The sequence below is a fragment of the Pelodiscus sinensis genome, chromosome 5 (assembly GCF_052426305.1).
Source record: "Pelodiscus sinensis isolate ZL-2025 chromosome 5, ASM5242630v1, whole genome shotgun sequence".
Classification (NCBI taxonomy): Eukaryota; Metazoa; Chordata; order Testudines; family Trionychidae; genus Pelodiscus; species Pelodiscus sinensis.
The window spans coordinates 28,825,835-28,848,262 of NC_143056.1; the positions used below are offsets into that span (position 1 = coordinate 28,825,835).

Below are 22,428 nucleotides of genomic sequence, written 5' to 3' on the forward strand. Positions count from 1 at the left end.
GGACCTGACTGGTCCCGAACCAGGGAATCTACTGGAATGGGAGAGACGAGGAGTGTCATGCTGGCCCCTCTGCTGCTACCAGCTACATGGCTCCACTCGGGTGGAAGCATTGACCGAGTGGGGATTGGGGGAGGGAGGCTTGGGAGAAGTGGTGAGTGGCTGAGGAATGCAGGCCCATAGGAGCACACTGAACCCTGGCCATGGAGCTCTACAGCCACCCTGTCTCTTCCCCCGAGTACCTCCCTGCCCTCATTCAGTGAGTGTTGGCCCCTCTGCTGTTACCAGTTGCTGAGTGAAGACTGGGGAGGCATTTGGGGGAAGGTACAGGGAGGGTGTGGAGCTTCTTCCCCCGAGCATCTCCCCACCCCAACTCTTACCCTTCTCTCCCTGATTTTGAGGGCTGCAAATGAGCTAAGAATGGGGGAGGAGCTGCTGTGTGCAAGCCCAGCTTATTTTGAGGGTGTTCTAGCCTGGAGCACCCATGGGGATGCCGAACCACAGATGTTGCCAGACTATGAAAGTCCAGACTATAGAGGTTGAACCTGTACTTTACTCACACTCATTCCATTGACCACTTGTGGTTTGACTCTAATCAGGAGACCTAAGCACATAAGTCATTCTGACAAGATGTATTCAAAGCAATGAGCCTGAAAAGGACTTTGAGGGTCATGGATAACAAGGATCTATGAGCTCCCCTTGTGATGCTGTAACTAACATGGCTAATGTGATCGTTGGGCATATTAGGAGGGGACTAGCAAGCAGGAGCAGGGAGGTGATTTCACCTGATTATATCAGCTGAGACTCAACTTCTGGAACTGTGTCCCATTTTGTGAAAGACACTGGAAAACTGCAAAAGGCACAGAAGGAGTTACAAGACTAATTCAAGCTCTGTAAAGCAAGCTTTACAACAAGAAACTTCGCCCTCCCATATCCAGATATCCTCCACTCTTGCTTTTTTACTCCCATTGACATCTTCCATCCATTCTTTGAAATACCCCAAGGAGGAAATTATCCTTAGCTCTCCTTGCTAGTACTACCTTTGGGTATGTCTACACTACCCTCCTAGTTCGAACTAGGAGGGTAATGTAGGCATACCGCACTTGCAAATGAAGCCCGGGATTTGAATTTCCCGGGCTTCATTTGCATAAGCGGGGAGCCGCCATTTTTAAAACCCCACTGGTTCGAACCCCGTGCAGCGCGGCTACACGGGGCACAAACTAGGTAGTTCGAACTAGGTTTCCTAGTTCAAACTACCGTTACTCGTGAGGAGTAACGGTAGTTTGAACTAGGAAACCTAGTTCGAACTACCTAGTTTGTGCCCCGTGTAGCCGCGCTGCACGGGGTTCGAACCAGTGGGGTTTTAAAAATGGCGACTCCCCGCTTATGCAAATGAAGCCCGGGAAATTCAAATCCCGGGCTTCATTTGCAAGTGCGGTATGCCTACATTACCCCCCTAGTTCGAACTAGCGGGGTAGTGTAGACATACCCTTTGAGTTGAGACGGCAGTCCCCAAATAGCTACCCAATATGGCACACCCTCTTCTATGCTGCCCAACTCCATCTCTCTCCCTGATTCCTGTTACCTGATCTTTAAACTAAGAATTAATTATATAGACTACTTAGATTACTTACATAGATGAATATAATTTGTTGGGGGGAAAGTCAACGTGGTTTCTGTAAAGGGAAATCAAGCCTCATTAATCTACTAGAGTTCTTTGAGAGGGTCAATATGAATATGGACAAGGGGGATCCAGTGGATATAGTATACTTTGATTTCCAGAAAGCCTTTGACAAGGTCCCTCACCATAGGCTTTTAAGCAAAGTAAGCTGTCATGGGATAAGAGAGAAGATCCTCTCATGGATTAATAATTGGTTAAACGATAGGAAACAAAGGATAGGAATAAATAGTCAGTTTTCAGAATGGAGCGAGGTAACTAATGGTATCCCGCAGGGCTCTGTACGGGGCCAATCCTATTCAAGATATTCAAAAATGATCTAGAGAAAGGGGTAAACAGTGAGGCGGCAACATTTGCAGATGACATTAAGCCGCTCAAGATATTTATGTCCAAAGCAGACTGTGAAGAGCTTCAAAAGAATCTCACAAAACTAAGTGACTGGGCAACAAAATGGCAGATGAATTTTAATGTTAATAAATGCAAAGTAATGCATATTGGAAAACAATCCCAACTATATGTATAAAATGTTGGGGATTAAATTAGTTATTTCTACTCGAGAGAGATCTTGTAGTCATTGTGGATAGTTCTCTGAAAACACCCACTCAATGTGCAGCAGTAGTCAAAAAATGAAACAGAGTGTTAAGAATCATTAAAAAAGGGATTGGGGATAGAGAATAAGAGAGAATATCTTATTGCTTCTATGTAAATACATGGTATGCCCACATCTTGAATGCTGTGTGCAGATGTGGTTGCCTCTCTCAAAAAAGATATCTTGGCATTGAAAAAAGTCCAGAAAAGGGCAACAAAAATAACTTGGGTTTGGAAAAGCTGCAATTTGAGGAAAGAATAATAAAACTGGGATTTTTCAGCATAGCAAAGAGGAGACTAAGGGGGCATATGATAGAAGTCTATAAAATCATGACTGGTGTGGAGAATGCAGATAGATCCATCAATTGCTATTAGCCAGGATGGATAGGAATTGGACCTATAGCCTCTGTGTGTCAGAGACTGGGAATGGGTGATAGGAAGGATCATGTGATGATTACCTGTTCTGTTCACTCCCTCTGGGGTCATCAATGATCACTGTCAAAAGACAGGATCCTGGGCTAGATGGACCTTTTGTTTGACCAAGTATGCCAGCTCTTATGTTCTTATTACCTAAGATGCCTCCGTTACCACTATGAGGTTTGACTGAACATTGTTCCCATATCAGGCCCATTATTATTAAAATCATTATATAGTTGACAGCCCCAATGGGCACTGTTGCAACATACACTTAAGCGGGATGCTGACACTGTTATATTTGGCACATATTCAGTAGGAAATTTTTTCCTTTTCTATGTTGGTATTTCCTCCTCTTACTAATGTTGGACTACTTTTTCCTTTAGGTTAATATATGAGGGTATGTCTACACTAGGAAACTATTTTGAAATAACTAAAATTGATTTAATAACTCCTGAAATAACAGAATCAAAATAGCGTGTCCATACTATGGGGAAGCCTCGAAATTAGTCGAGGAGGGTTCACTATTGTGGACATGCTACCTCGACTTAGAGCCCCAAGAAGCAGTGGGGAGTAATTACTTTGAATTACTCTGGGGAGTAGTTATTTCAAAGTAGCAGCAACAGAGCATCCACACTAACATTATTTCAAAATAAATGATTCTAAGGAATGGTAGAAGGGAGAAAAGCAAAATAGAGACAATGGATTTCAAGAAGGCAAATTTTAGTAAACTCAGAGAGATGGTAGATAAGGTCCCATGGGAAGCAAGCCCAAGAGTATGTCTACATTGCATACTTATTTTGAAATAAGCTATTCCAGAAGAAATACTCTGAAATAGCTTATTTCGAAATAACATGTCTACACCATAGGGAAGCCTCAAAATAGTCTGAGGCAGGCTTCCCTAATGTGGACATGCTACCTCGATTTAAAGCCCCAGGAGGCACCGGAGCAAAATTACTTTGAATGGCTCTGGAGAGAAGCTATTTCAAAATAGCAAGGGTGGAGCATCCACCCTTGCTTCTATTCTAAAATAGTTATTTCGGAATAGGCGTTATTCCTCATGGAATGAGGTTTACAGAAGTCAGAATAAGCCATCAATTATTTTGAATTTATTCATAATAAATTATTGTTATTTCCGAATAACGGCCATTATTCTGAAATAATGCTGCTGTGTAGATGCACCCTAAGCGAGTTGGCAGTTTTTTAAAGGGACATTATTAAGAGCCCAAAAGCAAACTATTCCACTGCATAGGAAAGATAGAAAATATGGCAGAAGACCACCTTGGATCAACCAGTAGATCTTATATGATCTAAAAAGCTAAAAGGAGTCATATAAAAAGTAGAAACTAGGTCAAATTACAAAGGATGAATATAACCAAACAACACACGTATATAGGGGCAAGATTAAAAAGGCAAAGGCACGAAATTAACTCAATCTTACTATAGACATAAAGAGTATCAGGAAGACACTCTATAAATATATTAGACGCAAAAGGTACATCTTTGCGTAAAGTAACAAACTTTTTATCCATAGCTATTTTAAAAATAATTTTGAAAAATATTTTTTTAAATGCGCTTTATTGCATGTATCGGACAATTGCTTGCATATTTTGGTGAAGCCAAATGGTCCAAATACAGTGGCTATATACCATCCCCTTGATAGCAAGGTTTAAAAATAAGAGTAGCTTCCAACCAGGGGTTACCCCACCTATCGTCTTAGCCATACTTGACCAGGCATGCACACACCTACTGTGCAAGGACTAGGAGTTTACCATTGGGCTGCACATTTGGTGTGTCCTAATAAGCACATTTTTAAAATCCCCTTATGAAAATATGAACAGAGCACACTTCTGCAGAAACAGCCCAACACCTTGCGGTGTTGTAAAGTAAAAATATTGAAAATAAAATACAAAAGTTTAACTCTTCAAATAATAAGAAGTTAAAGTCTGGAAAATCTTCCTTCACATGGGGCCATGTCTACACTACGTAGAAGATCAACACTGCCACAATCAACCTTCTGGGGTCTGAATTAGTGGATCTTGTGAAGAGCGGTTAATTCAAACAGGGAGTGGGCCACAATAGGTGCTCGTAGTCCTGCTCCTCACGAGGAGTAAGGGAAGTCGATGGGAGCAGTTGCTCCCATTGACCTCCTGAAATCGTGGATGGCCCAAAACCACAATTTAAGATACATCGATGCCTGCTATGAAATTAATGCAGCTGGAGTTGCATATCTTAAATCGACTTTCCCCTTTAGCGTAGGCCAGGCCTGAGAGCCTACAAAAACTCAACCTATTTAGGTTAGCAAAGAAAAAGTTAAATGATGACTTGATCATAAGCACGTACATGGAAAGATGATTTCTAATAGTAGAAGCCATTTTTAATCTACTCCACGAGGTATAATTAGTTCTAATGACTTGACACTGAAGCTGAAGTTAGGCAACTTTTGACTAGAAATAAGGCATTTTATTAACAATGAGTGTAACAAGCCTTTGGAACAATTTCCTTAGGGATGCAGGTGATTCTCCGTGCTTTGAAGTTTTTAAATAAAACTCAGAATTTTTCAAAAGGACATGCTGTGATGTAGGGCTAGAAAGGGTTAAGTGTCCTGCAGGATAAATGACCCTAATTTAACCTTTTGGGGGACACTGATAGATATGTTTGTGGCAAAGCTTCTACTTGTGGGCCCCGGGTTTCTGGCAGACAATGTTTGCCTCAAAGGCTCGCTGTGTCCTTCCACACAGACTCTTTCTAACACAGTACAGCCATTCTAAGCTCAGGGCTCAGGGTCGGGGGTCTCAGTGGACCACCTTGATTTTCATGCCAACCTGCTCCTGGGTGGCCAGGCTGGCAGCTCACCTGCCCTAGACATCTACTTTCCTGTGCCTAGTGCGGAGGTCGTGGATGAGGTCCACGATGTCTGCACTAGACCAGGCGGGTGCCCGCCTCTTGCAGACCTGGGCAGGCTCCCGGGAGCTGCCAGCCTGGTCCCGGGAAGAGGCGGAGGACTGGGGGGCAGCGGGTGGCCAGCTCGAGCCGTGCCAGGTGCAGGGTCTGCTGGCTGGGTGCTGGCAGGCTTGCACCTGGCACGGGCACCGTAGCCAGCCCATGCCCTTTAAGGGCTCTGGGGCCGGGAGAGGGGCAGAAGAGTTTCCCTGGTGGTGCCCAGAGTGGCCACCAGGGCAAGCTGGGGAGGGCTAGCCTCCCACTAGTTCGAATTAAGTGGCTACACAGCCCTTAATTCGAACTAGTTAATTCGAACTAGGCATTAGTCCTCGTAGAATGAGGTTTACCTAGTTCGAATTAAGCGCTCCACTAGTTCGAATTAAGTTCGAACTAGCGGTTTGCATGTGTAGCGCCTATCAAAGTTAATTCGAACGAACGTCTGTTAGTTCGAATTAAGTTAGTAGTGTAGACATACCCTTATATGGGTAACAAGAATAGCCAGCATTATAAAAATTAATGTTTCCAAAAACTGGAAGAGCTATTAAATGAGACAGGGTTTCCGTTGCAGAAACCAAGCTGCTTATATCTTACCATTGATTAAGCTTCCAGAAGATTTATTAGGATATTTGTAGTTAGTATTTCAACCAACTGGCTGGGGGTGTCCCTCTCAGCTTCCCTACTGGGGAAAAGTCAAAGTTCTTGTTCTGCCAGATTTCTTTGAGCACATGAACAGCAAACAATCCTTCACATGAGTCCCTCATATCTATTTACCCAACCTTGGCTCCAGTGTCCACTGCCCAGATGAGTAGTAGGAATATAACCTTAGGATGTTCACCACAAAAAGCTTCATCAGCATTTACACTGAAGGCTCCTAGGTGTTTCTTACTGGATTTGTTTAATGTTTAATAGCGGACATTGAACTTGATATCATTCAGCACTAAGGACAAGCAGCCGTGCTGATGAGATAGACAAAGCAGGTGTCACTTCAGTGTATATTGAATATGAGGTATTGAAAGTCTTTATACATTCTAACATAGATGTGGCTTAAGTCTTCCTGCTTCACTTTTCTTGGTTGTGTGCTCTTTATGGAATTTTGTTGCACATGAAAAAGGCTGGGTGCCAAAAGCCTAAATTCTAGTACAGGCAGTCCCCGGGTTACGTACAAGATAGGGACTGTAGGTTTGTTCTTAAGTTGAATCTGTATGTAAGTCGGAACTGGCGTCAGCCGCTGCTGAAACTGATCAGTTTCAACCGCGGCTGAATCTGGATGCCAGTTCTGACTTACATACAGATTCAACTTAAGAAACCCAGGCGTCCCCAAGTCAGCTGCTGCTGAAACTGATCAGCGGCTCATTCCAGGAAGCTTGGGCTGTCCCCCTGCGGGCATGCTCCGTGGCTTTGCTCCTGTCCCCCTGGTCTGCTGGGGGGGTCCAGCAAAGCCGCTGGACCCCCCCCAGCAGACCAGGGGGACAGGAGCAAAGCCGCCCAGGCGGCAGGAGTCCCGCTGCCTGGGCGGCTTTGCTCCGGGGCAAACGAGCAAAGCCGCCCAGGCAGCGGGACTCCCGCCGCCTGGGAGGCTTTGCTCGGGTGTCCCTGGTCTGCTGGGGGGGTGGGTCCAGCGGCTTTGCTGGATCCCCCCAGCAGACAAGGGAGACAGGAGCAAAGCCGCCCAGGCGGTGGGAGTCCTGCTGCCTGGGCAGCTTTGCTCCGGGGCAAACGAGCAAAGCCGCCCAGGCAGCGGGACTCCCGCCGCCTGAACGGCTTTGCTCGGGTGTCCCTGGTCTGCTGGGGGGGTCCAGCGGCTTTGCTGGATCCCTCCCCCCCCCAGCAGACCAGGGAGACCGGGAGAAGCTTTTCTCGCCCCGGAGGACACGGGTTGCGACCCGCCGCCCGTGAGCTCCGGGGCGAGAAAAGCCCCGTTCGTAAGTACGGATCCGACATAAGTCGGATCCGCATAAATCGGGGACTGCCTGTACCTTAATCTGAAAAGTGACAGCACCTCCTAGGACAAACTTGTGTTGATGTCATTGGATTTATAGCCTGGATGATCTTGAGCCAGAGTCTCTACAGCCCAAGTATGTCCAGTATAGACATACAGTATACCCAATATATACAGTAAACTTTCTTATGTCTGATATTTAAGAGGTCCTTTCAGCTTATTCAGAAGTGTCCCATTTCTTGCCAGGTAAGATTGTTATGAAATAATAAATTTCCTGCATCCACAGGTGCAATATAATTATTTTACTCTAAAACTTCAGAAATAATTTATTAATTATTATTAGTAGTCTTGATTTATATTGCAGTAGTGCCAGCAAGCTCTGGTCACAGACTGGGACTTAAGCACATGAAAGCTGGTCCCACTATTGTGAGGAACTTTCCTGGCTTATACACTACTCTGGTGGAACTGTCTGGAGAAAGGATCCGAGTCCTTGCTCTAATTCCCTTTAGCTAGAGACCTGTCTGACCTTGAGTATTTTGTTTCTGCTCTCCTGCATGGCAGAGTCCTTGCAACCCTGACAAGTCTGAGCCCAGGATTCCTGGGGAACTCAACCCCCAATCTTGTCATGGTCACGTAGGATGGGGATAGGGAGTCACCACTCCAGGGCTATGTCTAGACTACACTTCTCTGTTGACAGAGAGATGTAGATTACACGCGTCAAAATTGCTAATGAAGCAGGGATTTACATGGCCGCCTTACACTTAAACAGGAATAAACATGGCTGCCTTACACTTACTCCAGGACCCCAATTTCCCACCCTGGGCTAAGTCCAGAGTCCCTCCCACACTCTGAACCCCTTGGCCCAAGACCAGAGCCTGCACCCCAATCCCCTACCCCAGCCTGGTGAAAGTGAGTGAGATTTGGGGAGGAAGAGGGTGGAATGAGCAGGGTGAGGCCTTGGAGAAGGGGTGGAGCAGGGGAAGGGCCTTAGAGAAGGGGCAGGAAGGAAGTGGGGCAAGGAGATTTGGGTTTGAGGTAGATCTGATATTGCACTTAAATTGAAAAAGTGATCTTGTGATTAAAAACTTTGGAGACCACTGGTCTAAGTATAAAACAGGAGACAGCAGGTCCATACCATTCTATGGGTGGGGGAGCATAAGCAAATAGCGGGGCAGCAGTATTCAGCATGATAGGCAATGGTCTTATCACAACAGCTGTCTATCACCGGCTCTATCAATAGAGCTGTGTTGCTATAGAAAGGACAGCATCATCTAGTGTGTGACTCCTCACAAATTCATTAAAACAAGAGTATTGAAAGATAGAGCTAGGCAATAAGAACTGTCCAGACTGGGTCTTTCCCCCTAAGCTATATTTGGCCTGAAAGATCCCTGCCTGTCCTATTCCTTTTCATGTTTCTGCACCCATTCTGACCAAACATGCCCACACATGTAATGTTACAATAAGTTAACCCCCTGTTTTTTCAGTAATTTTCTAATTGGTTGGAGATTTATGAAGTTAAATGGAAGTGGAACTAGGGTGGGATGAGAAATTGGAGAGCTGCAAGGAAGCCCTGGAAAAGTTTTTCATTGTATTGGTTGCTATAAAGCTAGCCAAGGCCAAACAGTAACATTTAAAATCAAAACAGCAGCTGTCATCCTCTAAAGAGAATGATGAAGAATGTTCACAACTGCATTCTGTATATCTAATGGCTGCTCTATTCTTTTTATCAGGATAACTTGGAAAGTAAATGAAGTTCAGCCTTTTTCTGTGTTTGTTATTTGTTGGGCTAAATGTCCATTGTCGCCAACTGCATGGCCATAACCATGACTTGGATGGTAAGAAAGAGACAACTGCCCCAGTGCAGATTTCCCAGTTTGAAGGCAAGTTGGCTACTGAAAACATGACCTATATTAAAGTAGCTCCTAGCAATGCTGACTTTGCATTAAACGCTATAAACAAGTTGCTTCAGATGCAGTTGAGAAGAATGTTTTCTTCTCTCCTCTGAGCATCTCCACTGCCTTTGCAATGCTGGTGTTAGGTGCTAAATCAGCCACCCTAAACCAGATTCACAAAGGACTCACTTTTAACCTGACAGAGACTGAAGAGAAGGAGATACATGATGGTTTTTGCAATCTCATTGTTTTGCTAAACCATCCTGACAGTAAAATGCAACTGAACCTGGGAAATGCCCTTTTTGTTGATGAGAAGCTGAGACCACGGCAGAAATTTCTAGATGATGTCAAAAGCTTGTATGAAGCAGAAGTTTTTCCTAGTAACTTCCAGAATGTTCAGGGGCCGAGAAACAGATCAATGATTATATAGAGAAGAAAACTCATGGGAAAATTGCAAAATTGGTCTTGATCCATTCGCTGTGATGACTCTTATCAATGATATTTACTTTAAAGGTAAGATGTTCTACACATGGGTACATGGCGTACTTATAGGCTGTGGGATTCTAATTGGTGTCTAAGAAAAAGAAAATGATTTTTTGTAAATTGAGGGACACTCAAGATTTTTAGGTCTATGAGATCCACCCAACTTAAGACTGGTCCCTTGTTAACTATGTTACGTCTCTCCATACAAGTTATAGCCACAATGTTCAATCTCTGCAGTTAGTTAGAGACCATATTTAGTCTCTTGAGCAAAAAGTGGCCTCTTTAGCAGGCATGCTGAACATTTGCCTATTTTTACATAGTCAATAGGAGCTGTAAGTGCTCACTACCTGTCTAACATAGGGCACTTTCATTTTAGCACCTAAAAGGGCTGTGGGAAGACTTGCCAGACCCCTGGGCAAGGTGTGAGGGGGCCTGGTACTGTGTCTCTATAAGCAACAGGGTCTTAGTCAGAAGGGGCAGGGCTTGGGGTAGCTTCCCCCAGATAGCCCTTCTGGGGCTCCTAGAGCACACTGCATGGGGCTCCAATGGCTATTTAAAAGGCCTGGGATTGCAGCTGCTGCAGCAGCCCCAATAGTGGTGGAGCTGCAATCTCCTGTACCTGTGGAGGCACAGGTAAATATCATGGCAGCCCATTAGGAGCTAACCCTGGTGAACCAGATCTAGCCCACAGGCTGGTATTTGCCCACTCCGCTATACATCATGCCACTTACTCATGCTCCAGTCTGCTTCCAGCCCCTGTTATTGCTCTGTTCTCATTCCTGTTCCTCTCAAGACTCAGACATCCGGCTTCCACCCCCCAGCTTTGATTCTGGCTTATGATTCTGGTTCTGTCCTGCTGCTATTGACTCTTGCTTTGTTCCTGGGCCAAACCAATGCCAGTTCCTTTCTTCCTATGCCCGCAACTGTTTCCCACAGACCAGCCCACGTAGGACTCATCATTAGTCTACTCATTAGAGAGGCCTTTAGCTTGAGCCTACCCCTTTTGAAACAATCCAGCCCCCTCCCGGGCCACCTGGGGCAGTGCATGTAGGCCAAGTCAGTTATCTTTGGTATCTCTCTCTCTACCTACACCCAAACTGCTGAAGCGACTCTCTTAGGCTCATAGACTTAAGGTAGAAGGGACCATCATGATCATCTAGTCTGATCTCCTGCACATTGCAGGCCGCAGAACCCACTGACTCTTGTAACAGACCCCTAACCCCTGGCTGAGTTACTTGTGATTTAAAGACTTCACCTACAGAGAATCCACCACTGACAATAATTTAAAGCTGTGACTCATGTCCCATACTTCAGAGGATGTGAAGAATTACCAAGGCTAGCTAGGGCATCGATCAGCTGCCCAGTATGGTGCTGAATTGCATTGTATCTCTGCGGACACTGAATGGAATGAGTCCACAGCATGTAATCTGCCACTGTCCTGTCTCGATAACTTCATTGACCTTGTATAACTGATAACTGCTTTCCCAAGTGGCGCCTTGATTGACCCAGTCCCTGGAGCCTCTGACACCTCAACTGTGCACCCCATTTGAGGACACAGAAGTCTTGCACCTTGACCAGGCCCACACAAGCCCCTCAGCGGCTGAGAAGCACAGATGCCAAACTTCTGGACTGTATCAATGTTATGGAGACAACAAACACTTTGCCTTTTATATACTCTGTAAAGCTCAGGCCAGCTTAAGGGCCAGGAAATGTCAAGGCCCACCCCCTACAAGTGGGTCATGGTTGAGCCAGTCCCTTTCCTCCTCCAGAGAATTTTGACTTCCACAGGCCTCTGTCAGGATGGCTGCAACCACAAATCCACACGATGTTTTCTGGCTCCCATTGCAGCCTCTACTCGCCCAAACATCTAGCCGGAGGCATTGGTTGACTCACTGCCTCATAGCCTTAGGTAATTTTTATGGACCGGGGTGTGTTTAATACCCAGGGGATCCCTGCTATGAATAAAAATTCCTCAGACCTGTGGAAGACACTAAGTGTCACTCCTGGGCTCAGGACTGGTTACCCACCAGACCACTCCCATAAGTGTTATGACACTTGTGAGGCACTGCCTTCATTTTGGGTTTATTTTGGTACCTTTCTCTCCAGTTATCCTGAGAATACCCTGACTCTCTGCCCATGACTCCTGTATCCACTGTTAAAAAAGGACAGCACACTAAAGCTTTCTGTACTGCCAACAATTCTACCTTCCTCAGGCCAAAGAAAGAATTGTACACTCTGCAGCTCATGTCTTAATCCAGGGAATCGTGGCTGTGAGCAAAAGGGCTCATAGGAATTGGGTGCACTCCTCACCATCTTGCCAGCTGATGCTGAAATACTGTGCAAGTATCATGAGCTTGAGACATATTCAGCAAAAAATATGAAGACACCTTGCTCTGCACTACACATATGACTGCCCTACTGGCTTTCAGCCAGGCACTGTAATTATTTTTAACTACATTCTAGCAACTATATTAGCTCCATAGGTAGCTAAACTGAATTATAATCATGGATTGTAATTTCTCTGTGGCTCGGATAGTCAAACTGTAAAATGGGCAAATAATATTTACTTAGCAATCATTGAGAGGCAAATTCATTAAAATGCGAGATGCTTAAATGGAATAGTTATAAACTGCAAATAATTAACCACCAGTGATTTGATAATATTTTACCAGAATTTTATTTTTAACAGAAAAATCCAATTGTGCATTCCAGCATTCTCTGTATCTGGTACCTATGATTTGAAAGAGCTGTTTTAGAAAACGGGTGTGATAAATGTGTTCACTGATAAAGCTGATCTTTCTGGAATCACTGGGGAACCTGTACAGAAGGTGTCAAAAGTAAGTTGGTAAAATAGAGATGATGTTAAACTGGCTTGTCTAGTCCTAGGACTTATATTTTGATTAAAAAGACTGGGAATTTTCAGCTTAGAAAAGAGGAGATTAAATGGGGATATGATAGAGACCTATAAAATCATGGACAGGTATGGAGAAAGTGAATAAGGAAAAGTTACTTGCTTGTTCCCATAACACAAGAATTAGGGGTCGCCAAGTGAAATTAATAGGTAGCAGATTTAAAACAAACAAAAAGGAAGTTTTTCTTCATGCAATGAACAGTCAACCTGTGGATTCTATTGTGAAATAGATTATTTTGAAATTTGGCATAACCGCACAGTACCAAATTTCAAAATAAGGTGCTATTTTGAGACATTTCTTAACTCTCATGGAACAGGGTCACAGGGCTGCTGAAATAGAGCACCCACTATTTAAAAAAATATTTTGAAATAACAGGAAGCTTGTTAAGATGTGGGTTAGCTATTTCAGGATACCTCCAGCATCCCAAAATAGCTGTGCAGTGTAGCTGTACCCCAGAGCTACTCAACATGCAGCCCTTCGCATGCAGCCTCCCAAATACAGGCCTGATGAAATCTTTTCATACAGATTTCCATAGGTTTGGGGATGTGAGGCAAGCAAAGAGCCAGCCACTGGTACCCTCCATATGTCCCCAGGCTACCATAGATATTGGCTCTATTCCCAAACATGTGGGTGGACATAGGCATTTGACCCTCCATGACTGAAAAGACATTTCATCACTATTTGCTCTGTGTCCTTGCTAATAACTTCTGTTTGCTCTGTTTAATGTTTAATAGTGGATACTATGATTAATATTGTTAAGGCAATATAAATAACAGGCAAGGAGCAGTGCTCATTACATGCACACAGCAGAATCCTTCTGAGTGTACAGTAAGTAACATCATCATTTTTCAAAAGAGGCTTTGAACTCACATTAGTTGTTCGAGATACAATTTATTTTATGGGATTTAATTCAAGTAGGGGTGCCTGTGTTTGCTACACCTGTTACAATTTATCTTGTTAGTGGAGCCTGTTTGACAACCCCAGTGAACCAGCTGAAACTGATGCTCTAGAAGAAATGGATTTTGAATGAAGGCATTTAAAAAAAAATTGGGGAACCGAATGTCTAGATCATAATGTCTGCAGCCCACGGGCCAGATGCAGTTTGCCGGGGTCAGCCATTTACCTGAGCATCCACAGGTATGGCCACTCACAACTCCTGCTGGCTATGGTTTGCTATTCCCGGACAATGGGAGATGTGGGAAGAGGTGGCTGGCTGGCGCTGCTTCCTACATCTCCCATTGGCCAGGACAGGCGAACCACTGCCAACAGGAGCTGTGACTAGCCGTACTAGCTCAGATAAATAAATCTCCTGGCAGCCCTCCAGAAGCCAACTCTGGCAAACTGATTCCGGCCCATGGGCTACTTAATGCCCTCCCTGCTCTACATTAATCTAGTGCTTGAAGATATTGTCTGACTACACCAAAAATACATGGAATTTTCTAAAATGTGATGGGCACCATTAGAATTATTGAAACGGAGGCTTTCTATTCTGAAGAAAATATCTCCTAGCCTACTCACACCTCATCCCTTTCATAGTCTCCCCCCTCCAAAAACACTGCTCCTTTAGTATGGGGGATGTCAAAGTGGCCAAGATGGATGGTGCTAACTGAAGATTTCAACCTAGAACCTCCTTCTATCCCACCCTTATTTCTTTCCCTGATTTCCAACATGGCCTGAGCTCCCAACCCCTGTGACTCTCCTGTGAATCTTTCCACCTCATTATCTCCCAGTTGACATGAGGTAAGTAGATTTGCCATGAGGGGCAAGAGAAAATTAACCATTGGATCAGTAATAGCAGGGGGAGGGAGGAACAATTCACAACCAATGACTATTCCATTCTTCTGTTTTTCAAGGGAATAGATGCAAAGCAAAATGAAATCCATCCTTTTTCTGTGTCTGTTACTTGCTGGCCTTCATACTGTGGTCCAGCCTCATCATGTACCTGACCACCACGATGACAAGGATAGTCAGAAAGTGCAGCTTTGCCCAGTCGGAGCCAATGTCGGAAGTGAAAACACCACCTTTCTCCGAGTAGCTCCTAGCAATGCGGACTTTGCATTTAGATTCTACAAGCAGATTAAATCAGAAGCAGGCAACAAGAACATTTTCTTCTCTCCTCTGAGCATCTCCACTGCCTTTGCAATGCTGACATTAGGTGCTAAATCATCCACTCTGAGTCAAATTCACACAGGCCTTTCCTTTAACCTCACAGAGATTGAAGAAAGGGAGATACATGAAGGTTTTCGTGATCTTATCCTCATATTAAACCATTCTGACAGTGGAATCCAGCTGAACATGGGAAACACCCTTTTTGTGGACAATCAACTAAAACTACTAGAGAAGTTCCTCCAGGATGTCAAAAGTCTATATGCATCTGAAGCTTTTCAAAGTAACTTCCAGAATTCTGCCGAGGCTGAGAAACAGATCAATGATTACATTGAGAAGAAAACCCACGGGAAAATTGCGAACTTGGTGAAGGACCTTGATCCGCTCACTGTTATGGTTCTCGTCAACTACATTTTCTTTAAAGGTTAGACATGTTCTACAGATGGGTTCGTAGTGTGCATGTGGGATATGGAATTTTGATTGGGATCTAAGAGATAGTAACTGCTTTTTTTACTTAAGGGACAGTATCAAGATTGTAAGGTCTATCAGATCAGCCCACTTGATACTGGTCCTTCATTAATTATGTTAAATCTTTCCATTACAATTTTAGCCAAAATATCTGGGTGGCTATAATTAGGCATCTATATCCATTTTTAGTCAGCAGATTAAGACTGACCTTGTTATTAGCCATGCAAAAAACTGCATATGGCTTGGAAATCCAAGGGCAGATAAAATATGGTTTGTGGAACTGATCCACCCCACCCAATATTTATATTCAGCCCTCACTACCTACTGCACCTCCACATGTTGCTCAAAGCCACCTACTCTGTTCCCCAACTCCGTGACGCAGGTCAGACTGCTCTCCTGCACAAGGTAACAAATCTCTCCTCCATCCAAACTCCTTTCCAGACTTCACACCCCCTCCTTAATCCTCTACTTGGGCTTCTCTCTACACCCAACCTCCATTCCAGACCCTGCACCATCTCCATTAATATAAAAAGTGAAGTCTTTGATCACTTACCATCAAAAATGATTGCCCATCTCTGCAATATGAACTGATCCTGAGCCATAGAAGTCAATACATATTATACCACTTATCATAGTGCAGGACTCAGACGATAATGCATTTTAATTTTTTGTTAATTTCAACCAACTCTATAAACACAGTATTTTTTAAGCAGCTTTGAAAGCTTGTGCTTTTCTATCCATGCATTTGTTGCAGGTGAGCTATGTCACTTGTGCTGACAATGACACGAATCGAAGAAGGAAAGGAAATTAAATAGCACCAAAATCTTAATTAGGCTCCCTCTGCCAGACCCATATGTCAAGCCTTTATGGTGAAGAATAAGTAGAAAAAAATTAGGTTGCATTGTTAAAAGTTGGATTTATTAAACACATGTAAATTGTCAAGATGTCAGAGTCTGATATGATGCTCTAGCTGATTGAGGGGCCTCACTTTAAAAGCACATACAAAATATAATAATTGGTACCTTTTCCTTTCTCAAAGCTACAACTTTAAAGAAAACCACAGTATGCACTCATTTCACTTGTTTGGCTTCTCCAGGACAATGCTAATCAATATAAAATCATAATCTAATAGAGATGCTGCATGCTATTCAAATGGTCTGGTTAGCTGGCCACAGGACAAGTATCCCGTTATTCAAACGAGCTTACATTTGACTTAAACTTCAAATGCAGACTTATTACATTTAAGTTAGTCTGATACATGTTAGAAATTTTTCTTTCCTGTTATAGTCAATAACATTCTCTTTCTTTTTGTCATCAGCTCATTGGGAAAATCCTTTCAGTAATTTGACCACAAAGGAAGATGACTTTTTTGTGGATGCAAAAACATCAGTGAAAGTTAAAATGATGAACAGGGAAGAGGAATATAAAACTTACCGGGATGAGACGCTCGCCTGCTGGGTGGTTGAAATCCCATACAAAGGAAATGCTGCTGCCTTATTTATTCTGCCTGATGAAGGGAAAATGGAGCAGGTGGAAGAGGCTCTGTTGAAAGAAACTGTGTCTAACTGGACAAAATCACTTGAACAAAGGTAACCCTTTTACTGCTACAATGTCGATGTATGCTTGCTGTAAAATAGGCTAGAATTGGAAATGACAAAACATTACATTAGGGTTAGGCTGTGCCGGCATGTAAAGCCATGCTTGCTGGGCAGCATGTTACATTATGCCATAAGGGGGTGTATTGGAAGAATTAGTGCATCAGACACACACATCTGAGGCATAGTGCTTCCCAGAATGTCCTTCTTCATCGCCTCTTTTGTCTGGAGGAGAGCTGTCTGGAATTTGGGGTGGAGGGCCATTCCTCTGCCCTTTGCTCAGTTCACTGTGACCGAATGTTCCCTCTCTTCACATTCTAAACATTTTGTTTATAACATGCCTCATGAAGCATCATCTGAAAACTGAAGACTCTTGGCCAATAATATCACAGTTAAACCCATGTAGCAATATTCTGTGTGAAGCTATAAATTCCTCTGGAATGATGTTAGTAGAACATGTTCAAACCCAGATTGCCTTGCTTAGGCAGGAGTGGTTAAATGGCTCTTAAATGAAGGAATGTGGCTTTAACTCAATTTACATATATCTAATACATAAGGTCCTTGAGATGGACCTGCATTTCAGGCTACACCTTGGAGAAAAAAGAGTATGGGGTCACCTTCACAATCCAGACTCTCAGCACTTTCTTTGCCATTAAAATAAATATTGATGTGAGAGGAAATCCACAGAAAAATCTCCTGAAATGGGAGACTGGACTATAAAAGTGAGGGGCAAAACAGAGAGATTGTTCTTTTTCGAGCTTTCCCCATTCTCCTCTCCTTTCTCTTAAGAAAACAGCCCTTTCGTCTTTTGGGGCAGATTGGGACTTAAGTATTTTGTCAACTATTTTCTAGGAATATGTGGGAAGAATTTTATTGAGAAACCAGTCTAATGTGTTAAGTTTAGTTACTAGGAAGTGTTTTTTTGGAACCATTTCTGACTGCAATGTCTTATAAGCAAAATCTCTCTTTGTAGTTAAATAATGTGGTTTCATTCTTTTATCACAATTAACCCAGTGTTTCACTCAAACTAAATTGTTCTGGTAACTCCATTTAAAGTAGCAAAATGTTGGATATTGTCCCCTTACAGCAGCAATAGATTTCAAATATCTGAATTGTGCAGGAGACAGCCAGGCAGTGCAGAACACATACATTTTGTGGCATACTTGGGATGTGGAGTGTGTGGGGCTCACCCTGCAAATAGGAACCAAGGCTGGTGGAAGGCAGAATGTGGCTGGTGTGCTGATGATGGGCTACTATAGTCAGAATGGCTGGACCAGGGCCGTAGCTCCACACAGATACTCAGGGTGTGACCTGCATGCCAGCAGGCTGATTGTAAGGGTGTGTCTACACAACAGCCATTATTCCAAAATAACTATGAGATAATCAAATATTATACATTATCCAGTCACAAATATTTAAGTTTTCAGTGAACTGACAATATTTTACCAGAGTTTTGTATTTCATTTTTAAACAGAAAAATCGACCTGTACATCCCAGCATTCTCTGTATCTGGTACCTATGATCTGAAAGAGCTGTTTCAGAAAATGGGTATGATTGATGTGTTCACTAACAAAGCTGATCTGTCTGGAATCACAGGGGAACCTAATCTGCAGATGTCAAAAGTAAGTTTGGAAAATGCAGGTGGTGCAAAATGGATTTGTCTGGGTTTTTTTGGGGGGGAGGGGGAAGGGGTTGTTTCTTTTTAAAAAAAAGAACATAAGAACAGCCATACTGGGTCAGACCAACAGTCCATCTAGCCCAGTATCCTGTCTCTTCTGACTATGGCTAATGCCAGATGTCCCAGAAGGAGTGAACAGAACAGGTCATCATCAAGTGATCCCTCTACTGTCATCCATTTACAGCACCTGGCAATAGAGGCTAGGACTTCATTCATAGCCATTATGGCTAATAAGTATTGAGAAATGACCTATTCTCACTTCCAGTCAGCCCACTGTTAAGAGGTTCAGTCAGCTAGAACAAGTGAGACAGGGCTGCCACATAAGGTGAAAAGGCTGATAAATTAGTATTCAGTCTGTCCTAGAATTAAGCATTAATTTGGCTGTCTCCACTAAATCCTGGACCAGAGCTACAGAGATCACTGCACTGACAGTTGATTTAGTGAGTCTAGTGAAGACCCACCAAATCAACCACAGATCACTCCCCAGTCAGACCTGATACTCTAGCTCAGATGAGAAGAATAAAGTAAGTCAAAGAGGGAGAGTCTCCCATCAACCCAGAGCAATGTAGAAACTGTTGTAAGTTGACCTAAGGTATGTTGACTCCAGCTATGTGGATCTTAGGTCAACTCTCTGTAGTAGTATAGACATAGCCTTTACTTACTGTTGTTAATATAGAGGCTTGGTGAGCTCAGTTGACCTTCTGGGGTGTTCTGTGGAAGTCTATACCACCAGAGAAGGAAAAGGACAGGAAAAAATGCAGTTTAACCATCGCTAAAATAAAATAATTAATATATAAAAATGGCATGATAAGAGGTGGTATATATAGGGCCCTATTCTATGACAGGTATTTTTATTGCCCCTCATTATTTATTGCCCATCATAGTTGTTGAATATCTTATAATCTTTAATGTATTGATCCACATAAGACTCCCGTAAATTAGGGATTTACACACCCATTTTACAGATGAGAAATGAAGCACACAGAGACTAAGTGATTTGAACCAGGCACCAAGGAGAAGTGTGACACCATCTTTTTCACTACCGTTACACTTAAATGGTGCGTCTACACAGCACTGTAACTCAAAATAAGATATGTGTAAAGCACTATTCCGAAATGTCCTGTACTCCTCATAGAATGAGGTTTACGGGGATGTCGGAATAGCAAGCCCAAAATAACAGGCTAGCTGTGAAGACGCGGGACAGCTATTTTGGGATACTCTGGTATCCTAAAATAGCAGTGCAGTGTAAATGTAGCCTTACTGAGCAGTGCCTTGCATGATGAGTAGGCAGATTGCCCACAGAATTAGTATCAGAATGTCACCATGAATCAGTGGAAGGAAATAACAGAGACCAGGTCAAAGAGGTACAGGATGGACCACTCTGGTCTGGCACCCTCAGGATCTGCCTTGTCCTGGATGAAGGATTTTGACCGACCAGTGGAGGTTATTCCTGGACCCCTGCTACCGCCCTCCCCCCCTGGCCCAGCACACTGGCCTCCTGCACAGCTCTCTCCACCTCCTGCCAGCCCCGATGCCCAGCCGACCCCACAGGGCAGCCATTAGGGAGCCTCTGGGCAGCCACGTGCTGGGGATTCAAGACTGTAGGGCAGACACTGGCGCATACCATACTGGGCTGCTGGCCTCCTGGACATCTCTACACCTCCTGCTGGCCCACTGGTCTCAGAGACCTAGTGCGTGGCTGCCCGGTGGCTCCCAAAGCCTCAGTGTGTGACTGCCCAGCAAGCATCAGAGCTTCAGCGTGCGGTTCCCAGCCCCGCCAGGCAGCCATGCATGCCAGGTCTCCCAACCTCACTGTGCAGCTCCACCATCAGCTCTCTACAGACTACCTGCTACCCTGCCCGGATCCTTGCCACCAGCCCATTGACCTTGAAATGATAAAAGACCAAAACTCATCACCTGTGGTCAAACCCTTTTCATAAAGCAATCTCTGCACATCTGTCCCCTCTTCCATTTTGCTGTGACACTGGTTACTTTCTTCAGACCTGATAATGAGCATGTGGATCTTGAAAACTTGTTCCTCCCACTAGTGGAGGTTGATTCAATAAATGCTGTTCTCTCACCTACCTCTCCCTCATGTGCTGAGATAAAAACAATTACAACAAAACTTCAGTGTAAAGGAATACTAATTTGAGTTGCATTAAGAACAACAGAGAGTTCTTTCTTGGTGTAGTTAAGTGCTGTAAAAGAAACAGGTTAACTTTTGCCCAAAGAAGACAAAAATGTGTTAGGCAAAAGCAACACCAGAGGGATTAGCTGCCTAGTTCCTTTCCCTCCTATGTTGTTTGTCATCATTCATCTTGAATTGTCTTCTATTTCTGCTGCAAACTTACTCTCTGATGCACAAATATAGCAGAGATTGTTTAATTATGATGATGAGATACTTCTTCTGTATTGTTGAACAACAATTAAGGGAGTCTCCCTCTTTGTGGGAGGAGAGAACACAGAGTATCTACACAAGTCAATCTAGTCATATAGTCGTGCCTGAACCTTCCAAATATTCATGGGCAAAAATCTATCAAAATCATAGATCACGTTGCCTGGATTGGGAATATGGAGCTGAGTGTGGTTTTGTGTTGTCAGCTCTGCACTCATTCTGTTCTTTATTTGAAAAACTATTTACTTAATAGCTGGAGTTTTATGATGAGCAAGTCTGTCTCCAGCTGCTGCTCCTTGTTTTATGCTCACACTGGATCTTTGCTTCATTTCCTTGTAGGCTGTTCACAAGGCCCTGGTGGATGTTCATGAGAATGGTACTGAGGCTGCCGCAGTCACTGTCTTGGAATTTATACTTAAGTCTTTTCTTCAGCCTGTGCCTACTCCTATCATTAAGTTCAACCAGCCTTTCCTGATGATGATTACTGATAAAACCACTCACAGCATCCTCTTTCTGGGGAAAATCATAAAACCCACAGAAAAATAAATGTCCGAACACTGTCCATGTCCCAGTGCTTCATAGGAGCTTGGTTTAAATCCCCTGGATCATGTCCATTTATCACAGACCACTTTGTGTCAGTGACTGGAACTAACCTGCAATTGACATAAATTCCAAACAAATAAAACATGAGTGTGGTAAGCCCTTGCTTGCAAACAACCAACCTGGTATTTAGGTGCATTGAGCAGGTGTTAGTAAAGGCTCAAGTAAATGTGACTGCAAGCTCTTGCAGCTAATGCTAATCATAACTAAAGGGGGTTTCAAAGCAGAGGATACCCTCTGCCCAGCCTCCTACATTCCAACCCCTTGTTTATTAATCATATTTTTAACTGACAAAGGGGACGCTGAAAGGGAGACAGGGGAAGTCACAGGACACTGGTTTGTAAGGGGAACACAGGTTGTTGGAGATGTCAGATGTGACAATACTGCCCCATACCCTCTACCTTCCTCCTGTCAGAATAAAACACTGGAGCATTTCACAGATAAAGGATGGATTGGAAAAAGACTGAATTTCTCTTTCTGTGATCCCCTCACAGTTCTCTTCCACTCCCAAACTCTCGACCTCCAATCTCTATGCTGACCCCCCATCATTGCCCTCCACATTGTGCCCAACTGCCAATTAATTCCACTCACATTCCTCATACTCAACCTTTCCAGCATAGGCCCTACCACTCCTGGCACCTCCTCTACTCCCTATAGCCCAGCCCCAGCTCAGAACTCAGCCCGCACCATACCCCACCTATCTCGTTCAGGCCAAGAATACCTCTTCTTCTTTTCACATC

The 22,428-nt window shown here is 43.8% G+C and overlaps 1 protein-coding gene and 1 pseudogene across 1 annotated transcript; both read left to right on the forward strand.

The window, feature by feature from the left end:
• The first annotated feature begins 7,408 nt into the window (after positions 1 to 7,408).
• On the forward strand, positions 7,409 to 13,876 carry LOC149524301 (alpha-1-antiproteinase 2 pseudogene; annotated as a pseudogene).
• Positions 13,577 to 21,648, forward strand: LOC102456742 (alpha-1-antitrypsin-like). The gene is made up of 5 exons (XM_006133686.4): positions 13,577 to 13,674; positions 14,700 to 15,376; positions 16,739 to 17,009; positions 18,490 to 18,637; positions 21,428 to 21,648. The coding sequence occupies exons 2-5, from the start codon at positions 14,707 to 14,709 to the stop codon at positions 21,632 to 21,634; spliced, it is 1,296 nt and encodes a 431-aa protein (XP_006133748.3). The 5' UTR covers positions 13,577 to 13,674; positions 14,700 to 14,706; the 3' UTR covers positions 21,635 to 21,648.
• Positions 21,649 to 22,428: the final 780 nt, after the last annotated feature.

What these genes read in the sequence shown, in the direction of transcription:
- LOC102456742 (XM_006133686.4), top strand. Translation starts at nt 14,707, where the DNA reads ATGCAAAGCAAAATGAAATCCATCCTTTTTCTGTGTCTGTTACTTGCT. An exon ending in ACAAAATCACTTGAACAAAG is followed by an intron (nt 17,010 to 18,489) that starts GTAACCCTTTTA and finishes ATTTTTAAACAG; the next exon opens with AAAAATCGACCTGTACATCC. An exon ending in CTAATCTGCAGATGTCAAAA is followed by an intron (nt 18,638 to 21,427) that starts GTAAGTTTGGAA and finishes ATTTCCTTGTAG; the next exon opens with GCTGTTCACAAGGCCCTGGT.